The sequence below is a fragment of the Cataglyphis hispanica genome, chromosome 4 (assembly GCF_021464435.1).
Source record: "Cataglyphis hispanica isolate Lineage 1 chromosome 4, ULB_Chis1_1.0, whole genome shotgun sequence".
Lineage (NCBI taxonomy): Eukaryota > Metazoa > Arthropoda > Insecta > Hymenoptera > Formicidae > Cataglyphis > Cataglyphis hispanica.
In genome coordinates this window covers 3,013,853-3,027,340 of record NC_065957.1, presented here as the reverse complement: position 1 = coordinate 3,027,340, position 13,488 = coordinate 3,013,853, and the positions used below count along the sequence as shown (strand labels likewise).

The 13,488-nt window shown below is 39.7% G+C and overlaps 1 protein-coding gene across 8 annotated transcripts in view; it reads right to left on the bottom strand.

Annotated features, from left to right (window-relative positions):
* Positions 1-65: 65 nt before the first annotated feature.
* LOC126848656 (cell adhesion molecule Dscam2) overlaps positions 66-13,488 on the bottom strand; it is an 80,897-nt gene continuing 67,474 nt past the window's right edge. Inside the window, exons 11-31 of one of the 8 annotated variants that reach the window (XM_050589694.1) lie at positions 13,102-13,386; positions 11,667-11,966; positions 8,552-8,671; positions 8,210-8,383; positions 7,901-8,051; positions 7,248-7,396; positions 6,989-7,120; positions 6,373-6,673; positions 5,926-6,104; positions 5,648-5,817; positions 5,431-5,569; positions 5,235-5,352; positions 4,635-5,086; positions 4,110-4,291; positions 3,540-3,933; positions 3,223-3,366; positions 2,857-3,042; positions 2,250-2,461; positions 1,814-1,967; positions 1,637-1,739; positions 66-1,316 (exon numbers count right to left, since the gene is read on the bottom strand). In XM_050589694.1, coding sequence (XP_050445651.1) covers positions 1,067-1,316; positions 1,637-1,739; positions 1,814-1,967; positions 2,250-2,461; positions 2,857-3,042; positions 3,223-3,366; positions 3,540-3,933; positions 4,110-4,291; positions 4,635-5,086; positions 5,235-5,352; positions 5,431-5,569; positions 5,648-5,817; positions 5,926-6,104; positions 6,373-6,673; positions 6,989-7,120; positions 7,248-7,396; positions 7,901-8,051; positions 8,210-8,383; positions 8,552-8,671; positions 11,667-11,966; positions 13,102-13,386 — 4,295 coding nt within the window. In that variant the 3' untranslated portion in view covers positions 66-1,066. Of the gene's footprint in view, positions 1,317-1,636; positions 1,740-1,813; positions 1,968-2,249; positions 2,462-2,856; positions 3,043-3,222; positions 3,367-3,539; positions 3,934-4,109; positions 4,292-4,634; positions 5,087-5,234; positions 5,353-5,430; positions 5,570-5,647; positions 5,818-5,925; positions 6,105-6,372; positions 6,674-6,988; positions 7,121-7,247; positions 7,397-7,900; positions 8,052-8,209; positions 8,384-8,551; positions 8,672-11,666; positions 11,967-12,710; positions 13,387-13,488 lie in introns of those variants that run through there. The other 7 variants (XM_050589688.1, XM_050589690.1, XM_050589689.1 and 4 more) reach the window with 7 other exon arrangements.

Here is a 13,488-nt window from a genome sequence, read left to right as displayed (position 1 = left end):
TATAATAGATAATATTAGATTATAAATATTAAATATATATATAATGTATTTTTTATACATGAATTAAAATGCTGCAGATGCAAGTTAAATATATTCAAGAAGTGTATTGTAATAAATATTACATATAATAATTATATATAATAAGTGATCAAAAAGAAAAGTAAAGAGATACGGATACGAAAAGTAGCATAAAATTAACACAATAAATTGATATAAGTAAAAAAATATTTTTTGGTAGAAATTAGAAGCAAATGCAGTCTGCCAACGTTCTCGCTCATGATGTGCGAAGGATTCTTCTGTGCTCTGTTCATACGATTAAGTCTTTGGTCTCAAATGGATCGCCCGCCGGCGAACAACTCGCAGCGGTCTGAGCAAATTGTCGTTTTGGCACGCATTCGCACACGCGATTCGACAATCATCCACACACTCGGACTCGGATTCACTCACGCACTCTACGCACTCCACGCGTCGCGTCACGGACAAGGAAGAGAAGACGCACGCTTTTAGATACTTTCGACTAACTCTCTCTCGACTCAATCAACGAAGAATCACATTTATAGAAGAACAGTTGTTTCTATCACTTTCTATCATATATTATTAATTAAATATTAGATAAGCTGATATACCTCTGCACAGAATATAAATTTCTTTTAGGAATTGAGTCGTGAAAGATAATAGCTTAATTTAAAAATAATAAGAGTTTAAGAACTTTTTTTCTTTATATAGTAAATAAAATCCATCCTTTTTTTACTTAGCTCGATCTATGCGTTCTGTTCTTCTATACTCGTCCACCTCGTTGCTTGATCTTCTTTACAATCTTATTTATATGCATGCCTCTCTCCTTATCGTCTTTAACGAGTAGAATGTAGTTTATCTATCGACAGAAATGTGCCCGTGGCAGTCGAGTAGTTCTACCAACGACCATAAATTCTCGACGAGACATGAGAAGGAAATATTAATTTACTTAATCTTTGGCCCACGGGGTTGAGAAAGGAAGGAGGGGAGAAAGGAGGAGAGAGGAGAGAGAGTTCTACTATGAAAGAGTGATACCATACGGTGGTACAGATTAGACGGCGATAGAGTAATCCGATGAAGGATTGTTCTGAGTACTCGGTCGTGACCATAGGGAACTCCTCAGGCCAAGTTTCAGCTTCTTCAGGGAATCAATGTCACACTCGGCCTCACTGAGCTCCGGTCGATCCCCGTTCCCCGGCGTAGGCACAACTGCCCCCTGATTGCCGCCGACAAACGCGGTCTCCGCGACCGAGATCGGCGGAAGTAGCGTGCGCAGAGAGCTCCTGCTGGGAACATGCCATCTTACGAGATAGCCAAGAGAGACAGACGAGACTTATTGACGGATGTTGCGAATGAGCGATGAGAAGTAATCGAGTGATTAAGGAGATGTTTAATTGACACTTGTCTCAATATTTTTTCATATAGTAATAATTTTTCAGGTTGCTCCTAATTTCTATCTAAATAGAAACAAGACAAATATGAATTTATGACTGAGAATCACTCGAATATTTTTAGGTAAATTGACACTGCGTGAGATTTTCTGGGAAATTAGAAATTGTGGAGAATTATGATAAAAAAGCAAGCAATGATGAATTTGCGCTTGACGAATTTGAATCATTACCTTGATCGCCCTCTTCGTGGCAGTGACTTCTGTTCGGACATGGGAGAAATGTCCGAAGAGGTGCTCGACGTGCCGTGATAGATAAAATCCGAAACCGCGCGAACTGAAACAATATATTGACATTACATTGAAATATCAATAATTCGATAACGTTTTAATTAAATTCAGATTAAATACTATGTTTTAGTTTGCCAGCATCCAGTTGATTCGATGACTCCGTGCGCGAGCTTATCAGTTGGTCTGGGTCAGACTCGCTCTCGTCGCTCTCGACATCGCCCGGAGTTTGCTGCTTTCTCTGCTGTCGTCTTCTCGACGAGACGCTCTTCATGCTCTGTGCAGATTAGATTTTTATATTAATCGCAATAATATTCGTAATAGAGAATTATATTCCACTCTCCATAATCGTATTAAATCTTCAATTTTCATTCTTAATCAATAATTATATATACATATATATAGATTAAAAAAAGATTTTATATTATATTTTTTTCTATGTTATTTATTTTAAATTTATTAAATAATATTTTAAGGTTCTCTGAATCTCTCTCTCTCTTGAATAAAAAAAAATTTAATGATAATAATATTCTAGCAAAGAAAAAAATCTAGCATATACCGTTGCTGCCGGTGGGGGACTCGCGCATCCTTCGGTCATGGCGTGCTCGTGATACATGAAGCTGTGCAGAAGAGTATTGTTCGGATGAAGACCGGCCGCTGTGGCTTCCGCCGCGCCTCCCAGTCCTCCCAATGCGCCCAACCCTGCCAGGCTTCCCCCGCCACCCTCCGAAAGCTGGAACGTAGCGTACGGCGAAATGTCCTCCGCTGTCTCTGTAACCCATCAGAGGCATTGCCTACCTTTCAAATCGCGTCGGGCTAACTGTTTCAGTCGTCCATTCGTTTCGAACGAAACGAAGAAGCGTAAAAATTCGCTTCAAATTTCCGTTCGATTATTTCTTAAAAACAGATACACATAAATATTTTTTTTTACATTGTTAAGACTATGACTTTAGGAACTAAGTGACTTTTTTTTTTAACTTAAACTAATTTATTAATTTATTTTTTCTATTTCAGGCGAATATATGTCATGTAATTCACATATACTCATATGTGAAGTGTGTTGTCTTCTCTTTGCAGCCTCATTTTTAGGCAATTTTTTTTTTATCATTGAGCGGCGCTAAAGACGACCGACTCTTACCTGCGTAACAGTAATTATAATACCAAACCTGGCAGTTGTCCAGATCGAAACAAAGGTTCACCTGGAATCTTGTCGGGTCCAGCGCCCGTATTTGCTGCTTGTTGCAGAGCCACTTTATGTATCGTGGCATAGTAACGCTCTCGTTGCGTCTCGGCATTTTGTTGATTCTCTTGAGATTCTTTCATCGGCCGTTGTACTGGACCCCCCAAATATCCTGGCAAACATATCCTTTTATTAATCGCTCTCGGCATTATTTTTTTTCATATATTAGAAAAATATTTGTATTTATATTTAGAATACAATATTGTTGATAAAATATATTTAGATATAAAATTAAAATTAACAACAAAAACTATTTTATGAAATAATTGCATGTTCGTCAAACTGAACTCACTGTTCCTCCAACGAAAGGCGACGATTACCGCTGCAGCGACCAGCGCGATAGTAGCCACAATCAACGGCAGTATCACTTTAACGTCCGCATAAAATGGCATGACCGACGTTATTCCGCGTTTCGACAATCCTGGAGGCGGTGATTCTGCAAAGTTACAGAAACACAGTGCTTTTGGATATATGTGTTTAAACATAGTAGTTCTATCGGATGACGATAGATCGACTGTCGTTTTCTGAATTAATGAAAATTACGCCATTCTTATATTAATTTTTCTTTTCTTCTACATTATTCCGACCTAAATCTATTTTCAAACTTACCACCTTCCTTCGTCAACGTCACGAACGTGAACTCTGCCTGATTACTACCAGCCACATTATGAGCCTCGACCTTGAGTTGATAGACCGAGCTGGGTGTTAAATTTGTCACGACGAATCGCCGTTGCATTTTGACATTGTTCGAAACTAGAGTCCAGTGAAACTCGTTTATAGGTCTGTATTGAATAACAAAGTAATTTATGGGACATCCATTATCAGGCCAGACGTGCAATCGTAGGACCAAAGTAGTAGAGTTCGGGCTGATAAAAGCGGCCGATGGAGGAATTCCCGGAGCTTGACCCTGAGTTCGAACCGAGAGCACCGGAGACGGTGGACTGCTGCCGATCTTATTGTGCGACGTTAGATACAACTGATATGTATTCCCGCACAGCAGCCCCTGTTAAGAAATTGCAATTATTTCTTTTTGCCTATTGTTTTCGATCAATTTAATTTAGGTTTTTATTATTACCTAGATAACAATCAATTTGCTTTAAACATTAATTAATCGTACTTTAATATTTTTTATTGATCGCATCAATATTTCAAATATTCCTTAATTTCGGGCAAGTTTACCTTCAATTCGTGGTTGGTAGCGTGGCGAGATAATTGTAACTCATCGAGAGTACCGTGAGTAGTTCGATAATATAGTGTGTAACCCGTCAACGGTGCACCGCCGTTGTGCTCAGATTTCCAATGCAATAATACACTACTCGACGTGGAGCTAGTTACATATAATACGGGAGCGCTGGGCGGAACTGTAACAGTCGGTGGTGTTATTCTAGACATTAATATTTTGCTTTATAGTCGCTAAATTAGAATCTACATAGTGAATTGATTTAGCAAGCGCGATCAGCTATTATTAAAATCTATTTAATAGTATATTAGCATCGTTATAGTATAATCACGTAGCAATATTATAATCTCATTAGCATTATATTTATATATTATAACCATCATAATAGCATCAAGTAGATAGATATATCATTTTAATGTCATAATATTATACAATGCATAAGAGATACTCTCTTATAATGCTCTTGCTATTAAAATATAATCATAGGATAAAAATAGAATAACAAATTAATTGAGAAGAATTACCTTGCACCGTGAGAGTATAATGCAGCTTGTCACTGCCTTGGGAATTCTCCACCTGACAAGTGTAATTCCCGCTGTCCTGCGACTGAAGATTCGACAACACGAGCTCCCCGGTCGTCAAGATCTGCACGTTTCTGGCAGAATCGGTGCGCATCTGCTCCGTGGTACCCTTGTACCATTCTCTCGTCGGATCACCGACCGCGTTACATGCCAAAGTGGCGGAACTCCGCCACGGACGCACCACGTGCCCGCCGAAAGACGTGATCCTGGCTGGTACTCGATTCGTCGGCACCTGCGCCGTCACTCTCGAACTCTGACCTTCGCCCATCCGGGTACTACCGGTTACCCAGAACTGATACTCTACGTGTTGTTGCAAGTCGGTTGCCTCGAAATATGTGCTTGTGGCAGGTAATGTCTTCTTACCGTGATTGAGTTCTTCCCGTCCGTCAACAACTCTGCAAAATTTTTCATTATCTTTGCAAACTTGATAAAAGAATAAATGTGATAAAAAATTTGATTTTATCCGAGATGTAAAATCTCTTGGCCATAGATATATAAGACAGACAAAGTGCAATAGTAACATAGATTCTGTTTTATTTTTACCTTGTATAAAGGTTGTATTTTGTAATAATTCCATTCGGTTCGAGCGGAGGTAGCCATGAGATAAAAAGAGCTTGCGGCGAGCTCACGACAACTTTGATATCAGCTGGGCTGCCTGGCACTAAATAAAAAAAACGAGAGAAAAATACTTAGTAAAGTTTTACCAGAAGAGATTATTTTGGAATGTCAAATAAATCACCGTCTTCGTCCGTTTGACAATAAATTGTTGTGGAGGGCACACCGTCGCCAATTCTGGTATAAGCCAAAACCTGAATAGTGTAATTAGTGTATCGCCTAAGTCCAGTTAGAACCGTCGTTAGAGCGCTCGTTTTACGAACCTAATCACGAAATCAACCAATTAATTGCGATTAGAAAAATATACAGAAAACAAATAATTAATTTGAAAAAATAATCACCTCCATCTCGTCCAATCCTCGCCACGCATCCGCCAAAATTGGTTCGTAATTTAATTTATAGCCTTGAATAATGCCATTGCTGTGCGTGTTGGGCGGAGGTTGCCAGGAGACTTGCAAAGACTGAGAAGTGAGCGCAGCACATCTCACATCATCTGGTGGCATGCTGGGAACTGCAAACAATCATTTTTTTAACAATTGTCTTAGAAATTCATCTCAGCAATAACAGAGAAAAAAAGATAAACAAATAAAGATTTTTCAAAAAAATTTATAATGATCACCGTCTTCCAATGTCTGCGTGAGCAATGGTTCGCACAAAGGTCCTGGCCCGACCTGATTATAAGCTTGAACGACTAGAGTATATCTAGTGTAAGGCCTAAGACCTGTAAGTCGAAGCTCCCCGCCACCTTCCTCTCCATCGCCCGATACGGAGCTGAAGTTGTACGATGGATTGTTCGAACTGCAATAAGAATATCTTGCTCGTTCTCTTCCGTTAAGGTATTTATTCATAATTCTTTACAAATTCAATTTTAGTTTTTTTTTTTTTTTTTTAAATATGGTCAGTCTAAAGATATATTCAATATCAAATAAAATTTTAATCGACATCCAAATACATATATTATTACAAAAATTACTACAAACTTTATAATTTATTGATTATATAATCCTTTTTAATAGTTATTTTATATCGCATATTTTATACTCGGACATTCTTAAATAACGGTTACCTCGTTTCTTTGTAGCCGACGTTGAAACCTTGTATATCACCGTGACGAAGTTCCGCCAAGGGCGGTGACCAACTGACGAGAATCTCCGACGAGGAAAGGGCTCGAGCTGCGAGATTCAGCGGCGGGCCAGCTGGTCTCTGCGGTTCAGTTCTGACGACGAGTTCCGCCGAGGGGACAGATCGACCCGCTGGACCTTCTGCTATCACGCGTATGGTATATCTCGTGGCTGGTTTCAGGTCATCGATTAATGCCGCATACGGCAGTGGTGGTCCGGTAAATTCTTGTTGCTGCCACATTCCACCTAGCAGTTTCAATTTCAAAATTTTATTTAGCTACATGTTAATGTGATGATAAATTGAAAAAATTGACTTCTTATATCAGATGATCAAAATGAAGGATAAATTTTAAAGAAATACATTGAAAGAATACAAAGAAGAATACAGATAAAATTATATTTTTTAACGTTGAAATTATTTTTTATACACAAGCGGTGTTATTTGGATAAATAAGTTATAATTTCCGACAGAATAATTTCTAACGAAATTTGAAATTATCGTTCCTTAAAATTGAATTTCTCTATTCTATTAAATCTTATTTCATGTAAATAATAATTTACCTTCGCCCTCTTTGTACTGAAGAATATACTTGGTGACCTCGCTGGTGTCCTGTGACTTATGTTGCCACTTAACGTTAATGCTACGACTCGCCACCATGGCAGTTTCTAGGGCGTTCGGTGGTTGTGGTGGCTCTAAAACGTGCGGAATTCGATATTAATGCACTCATGTGTCAATATATATGCGCATAGCGCAAGAATATTACATTTGGAATTCAATTATTTCATGTCGGGGCGAATTGACCTAAAAACCGTATCGTACCTTGCACGAGGAGTTGCACCAGCTGCTGATCGCGACCGTAAAGATTGTTCGCCTGGCAAAAATACGCACCGCTGTCGGCGGCTTCCGCTGATGAGATTTGCAATTGCGCTATGATACCATCCGGTGTTACTTCCTGCTTCACTGCGACGCTTTATAGCAATTTTATAAAAGTTCATTAAAAACTCTGTACAAGAGACACAAATATGAAATATGCCGTTGTATCACACAGAAAAGTTACACGCTAATATTTTACAATTCCCTTTGAACAACATATTTCGGTATTCTCTTAATAAACGGATAAACTAATTATAATTGACTTTTTCAATTGGAGATATTTAATGCGCTCTCTTGCATTTTTCAAAAGTAGATACACTTGACATGCCTTCTCTATTATCAGCCCGGTATTCATTATTATATAATGCCTTAATCGTTATATTTCATTTGCTAAATTCCGATGCGATCGATTTATCGAGAATAACGCGCGGATCGAAATGTGGATTACATTGAACGAGCAAGACACGATAATTTGATGAGAATCGTAGCAAGGCAGAGATTTTGCGCCGTGCGCAAGTTTCAGTTAATTCATCGCGTATCGATTTATCGCGTCGGCGAACTCCTTCCGATTATACTACGTACAGTTAATTTCAACTTACCGGTAATTCGTCGAGGGATTAAGCTCGCTTTTGCCGCCTTTCAGCCAGGTAACGGTAACCGGCTTATCGCCGTGTACCTCACAGTGTAACGTCGCCGTATCCCCTTTCTTTACGGTTACGAGTCGCGATGGTGCCGCGAAATACGGAGATGCTATAAAACCGCAAAGCGACACACAGAAAAGCTGAATGGTAAGATAAAAATGGAATGAAGGCTTTGCTCGTATTATTGCTTATCGCGCTCACCATATCGTCGTGTTATTAAAAAGCGTGTAGTTTAATTGCAAAATGTGATTTAAACATTTTACTCACAATTGACTTTTAACTGCACGACTTTGCCTAAACCGCTTCCTATGCCGTTGCTCGCGTGGCATAGATAGAAACCTTCTCTGTCTTCTTTCACATGTTGCAGCAGCAGCGTGCCGTTACTGAGGATTTTCGTGTACGTTCTTTCACGCAACTCCTCGTAATCACCAGCTTTGCTTCCTGTTAAAGAATATACCGCGTCAAAGCCAACTAACATTTCATTTTTTATAAAAGTGTTTTATTATTTTTAATTTACATTTTAAGTTTCTAACAAGTTCCAATAAATAAATATAGATAAATCTTTGCACGATAAAAATTTGTATACTGAAATTCTTTTATTCGTCTCACCGGTGGCTTTCTTCCAGACGATGGTCGGCGTCGGAACACCCTGCGCTTGACAGTGCAGAGCGACGTGGCGGTTCCTTTCCACGCTCACGTCGGTCGGCTCGACGATCCATCTGGGCGGCACTGCAACGTCAGAGAGAGCCGCTTTACACAAATCCGTCACGGGTGCCAATGTTCAACTTATTATGTCTTGCTTTACTGGTCGTTAGCGATTTAGAGACAGGTACGTTTTCACGATAGACGGAGAATCGTAAAAAAGCGCGGCGCAAACGAAAGGAAGCTACGTGAGCTCGTGTTGCTTTCAACGCGCGATTGTAGAGGCTATGCGTCGTCAAAGAGATCGAATCTCAGACAAACCGATAAAATAGACATGAAAGAGAGAAAGAGAAAAAGTGAAATGTACACACAGAGAAATAGTCTCGCGTGTAAAGCTCTGGAATGTTCTTTTGATCTTTCTTTTGAAATAACGCGCTATTTTCGTTCAGTTCGACTTTTGCAGTTCTCAAATTTCCGCGCTTTTGACGCGACATACGCGGCTATTTGCATGATGAAGAAACTGATAAAGATACTGAGAGAAGATACAGTGAGAATGAAGGTAAGTATGTAGGTGGGGGGTAGAGTTGGAGAATCAAGGGTTCATGAATCGATGCGAGGCGTATTTCGCGGGTGTTAATTGATATATATATATATATATATATATATATATATATATATATCTAGATATAAAGTCTCGTGTCATTCGCACGCCAGGCAGCAGCAGACAATTCACCTCTATGTTCAACACGGCAACAGGGTAACAAGGAAAGTGACAGGGGACAAGGGCAATCGATCATCTATTATTTGCAACGTTAACTCTCCTACGAGCTACCAACAAGGACAACGAAACGAAGGCGTTTCTATGATAGCGCGCGATACAATGGTACGTATACAGCTCTTAGCTCGTAAAAAAAAAGGGGGAAAAAAAATAAGACGGATGCTTGATCGTCCAAGTTTCTCGACCAAGGCGCGAGATTTTGCGTCGCGCATCGATTTGTCGACAATGTCTCGTAGGGGTTGGTTCTTGTACGATTAGGTGTATTTGTTTGGCAAGGTTCTACTTCTTACTGTGGTGAAAAAAACGCTGCACAAGCGAAATACTGTGAGTGGGAGTTTTCAACGTTTTACAAGACGGCAAAATATCGGCCACGCATCGATCGCGTGCGACAATATATAATATATATATATAGATAGATAGATATAGATATATAGACGTATATGTATATAATATATATGTAACGTGAGTATACAAATATATATATACTTGAGCCCAAACGATGGCGTGTGAAACAAGTAGAACTCTCGGAAAGGTACGCAAGGGCGGGATGTGCTTGGATGCGGACCTCGTGAAGGAGGCGAATAATAATAATGATAACAATAATAACAATATATATGTATATGTAAGTACCCGCGTCTAACGACTAGTTCGATAAAGTACGAATTTAATTAATAATATATATACTACTAGCCTACATTACCAGTCGCTAACGAAGCGGAGAATGTACGCTCGAATTCGGATTCTTTAAATCCATTCTTGAGAATTTAAGGCTCTATCAATTTCGGCGAGTGTTTAAAATCTTTTTATTATTCTTGTAAAATCGTTTCGTCTACTTTTACGCGAAAGAGAGGTTGCGAATGTGTTACGCGAGCGTTCGATATTCTCGTCTCGTCGCGACGAAAGAAATATAAAAATGAGAAAGAGAGACAGACGGAAAGAAGAAAAAGAAATAGAGATAGAAAGAAAGAGAAAGACAGAAATAGATAGATAGATAGATAGATAGAGATGGTGAGAAGACATGCAGAAGTGAATAAAAGTTGTCTTCCAACGAGCCCAAAGAGCCAGCGCAAAGATCGGTGAAGATTGGTCGTGAGCGTAGTGGCACGTGCTCGCACTCGGGTGATCAAGATACTTGATATGTATATATATAGATATATAGATAATTAAATATAATTTTATAAACATACACATATACAAAGATATATATATATATTTACACGTAAAATGTGCAGGCAGAGTGATCTACGAAACTACGAAAAGAGATCATGCCGAATAAAATATCGATGCTCACACGCACGCACGCATCTCAGGCCAGAAAAAATCTTTTTCGTTTTCAATTTATTGTAGCTGCAGTTGTTGCTGTTGTTGTTGTAGTTGTTGTTGAAACGAGTAAAAAATAAGGAAAGGTGCAAACTGTTACCTTTATTATTCGGTCAAGTCAAGCAAACCTCGGGGATCCACGAGATACCGACGCATTCCCAGAGAGCCAAAGCAACGCAAATGTAATACACACTGTGTCTGGGTTAAGAAGGAATATCTCGAATGGATTTCTAGGATAAATTCGTTAGGTTAAGGAACGGGAAATGAATGAAAAGAATGATGGGAGGTGGAGAGAGAGAGAGAGAGCAAGGATAGGTGCATAACGATCGTGATCTCGCCTGGGTGTGAATATGCTGTCGCTCCGAATAACAGTATCGTCTTTAAGCCATGGACTACAGTCTCTCTAAACGTCACATCCTGGCGAGAACACAGCTATGATGAGCTATGGTGAAGCGGGAACCGAGTCAATAAGCGCGATGATATGTCGATGACGATGGATGATGAAATAGCGATTGAGTCGGAGAGCGGTTGACAAGGGGCTGTGGAATGGATGTTTGCAAGATGAAATTCGACTGCGAAATCTCGAAATTTCCCGTCTCTTTACGAATATCTAATTATAAGTACAACATCATTGAAAATTTCTTTAACAACTTTTCTTAATATATAACGTTGTATTTCATAATTTAAATTTATAAAAAAGTCTTATTATTTAAATTGTATGTGTGTATATATATATATATATATATATATACTTTTTTTTTAGATACTTTACACTTTAAACTAACGCTCACACATTTTCAGATATCAAAGAACTTAATCTATCTAAACAATTTTAAATAAGATTCCTATAATTTTGAAAAGAAATTAGAAATCTATAATTAATAATTTGATAATTTAATTTTTAAATCCGGGATGAAACAATTATGGGATTGACAAGGCGATTATTAGGAACGCTAGGACAAGGGTCGGCGATTATCTAGTTACCTTTTACCTGTAGCTTGGCCGTGTACCTGACCTCGGCGGCGGGGTTCGCGGCGACGCAGGTATAGTCGCCGGAGTGCTCGGCCGCAAGATTCGTTATACTGAGAAGGCTCGAGTAGGGATCCAGTTGGGAGACGTTTGCGACGGAGGCCAGATTTGGCGGCAAGGGAAAGGGATTTTGGCCGTCTTTCAGCCAGGATATGGTTAGGGGTGGATCTCCCGCCGCGACCCCGCACACCGTCCGCGTCCGCATCCCCTCGGATAGTCCCTCTTGGAACGTAAATGGCTCAATAATAGGGGGTACTGGAAAAGGTCAAGAGAGAAGAGAGAACCATACGTGAGAGCAAGAAAAAGATGGCACCAAAAAACGCAAGAACCTTGTAATACCAGGTATGTGTTTTTTCTTTATACATATATATATATATATATATATATATATATATATATATATATATATATATATAAATTTTATGATATATGTATGTATATATATGTATATGTATATATATATATATATATATATATATTTCTTTTTTTTATTTTCGTTCCTTCCGCTTCTCATATAAACAGTGGTACGTCCATGTATATGTATAGATATATATAGAATATAATATGTATATATGTAGAATATGTACAATAGAGGCAGTATAGTAACGTAGCAATGTAGAGGAGAGAGAGGGTGGCCCCGCCGCGGACCTGCCCCTGACGCCCTCACACCTTATACACTTAAATTGACATTGCACACTTGCACGCAGCATCCGATTCTTTCCAATATAAGAGCGAGCGTTCGTTCATTTTTCCGAAGCTACCGCGTCGTTTCCTCTTCAAGTTATTTAATTATCTTTTGCATATCTCAAATATAAGCTTTTTCTTTAAAAAAAAAAAAAAAGATTCTTCGTATTTTGTTTGCATAGTTTTTGCAAAAATGTAATGCAGATGGTAATGCTAGATATATAATTAGATGTTGAAGGAAACGCGCGGCGTCGCTCTCGAGAAATCGAAGTACGACTTCCCTTCGAGGACGTGTGGGAGAGGTAGAAGCGGGTATCGTGCATAAGGAAGAGTCACGCTAAGCGTGAGCAATCTTTAATTACAAGTTACCAAGTCTCTACGTTCCTTGGTAACGAGAAGTCGGCGAGATCATCGTCATGGATCGCTTAATTGAGAGTATCGTTAAAGTTAAATTTTATTATTCTTCTTCACGTTAAATGAAATTGTTTACGACATATTTCGCATTCTCGCGAATCAAAATGTAACAACGTTGCCGTTTATGACGCAATGACACAAGATTTTTCTACATGCAGCTTTTATATGCGCGACCCATTTCCGAAACCGGCCGACGTGATTTGCACGCACGCACGCAACGCACACGCACACGCAAAACTCGGGCGGTCAGGCGGTCGTCGGGCAAATTGTAGGGGGCCTAGAGGAGGATTACCATGAACCACAAGCCGCTGCGTGTGCGATACCTCTGCGGCCACATTACGGGCCACGCACGAGTAGTTGCCGTTGTGATCTGGAGATAAACTTTCAATCATCAGTATGCTATTGTACTGGTCCACATTGGTGACAGTGACGCGCTCCGACGGTCCCATCGAGCGTCCGTCTTTGAGCCACGTGATGGACAGCGGCTGATCGCCGCGAGTCACCGAGCATGTCAGGGTGGTACGCTCGCCGAGGTGCAAATCGCGATCTGCCGTGAACGGGCTAATTTTGGGGGGAACTGGAATAATAACAACGAGAGAGCTCGTGAGCGCACGTATATATAGACGGCAATCGGTAACACATGGCGTGTGTCTGCGTCTCCCCTCGCGTGCAATCCTAG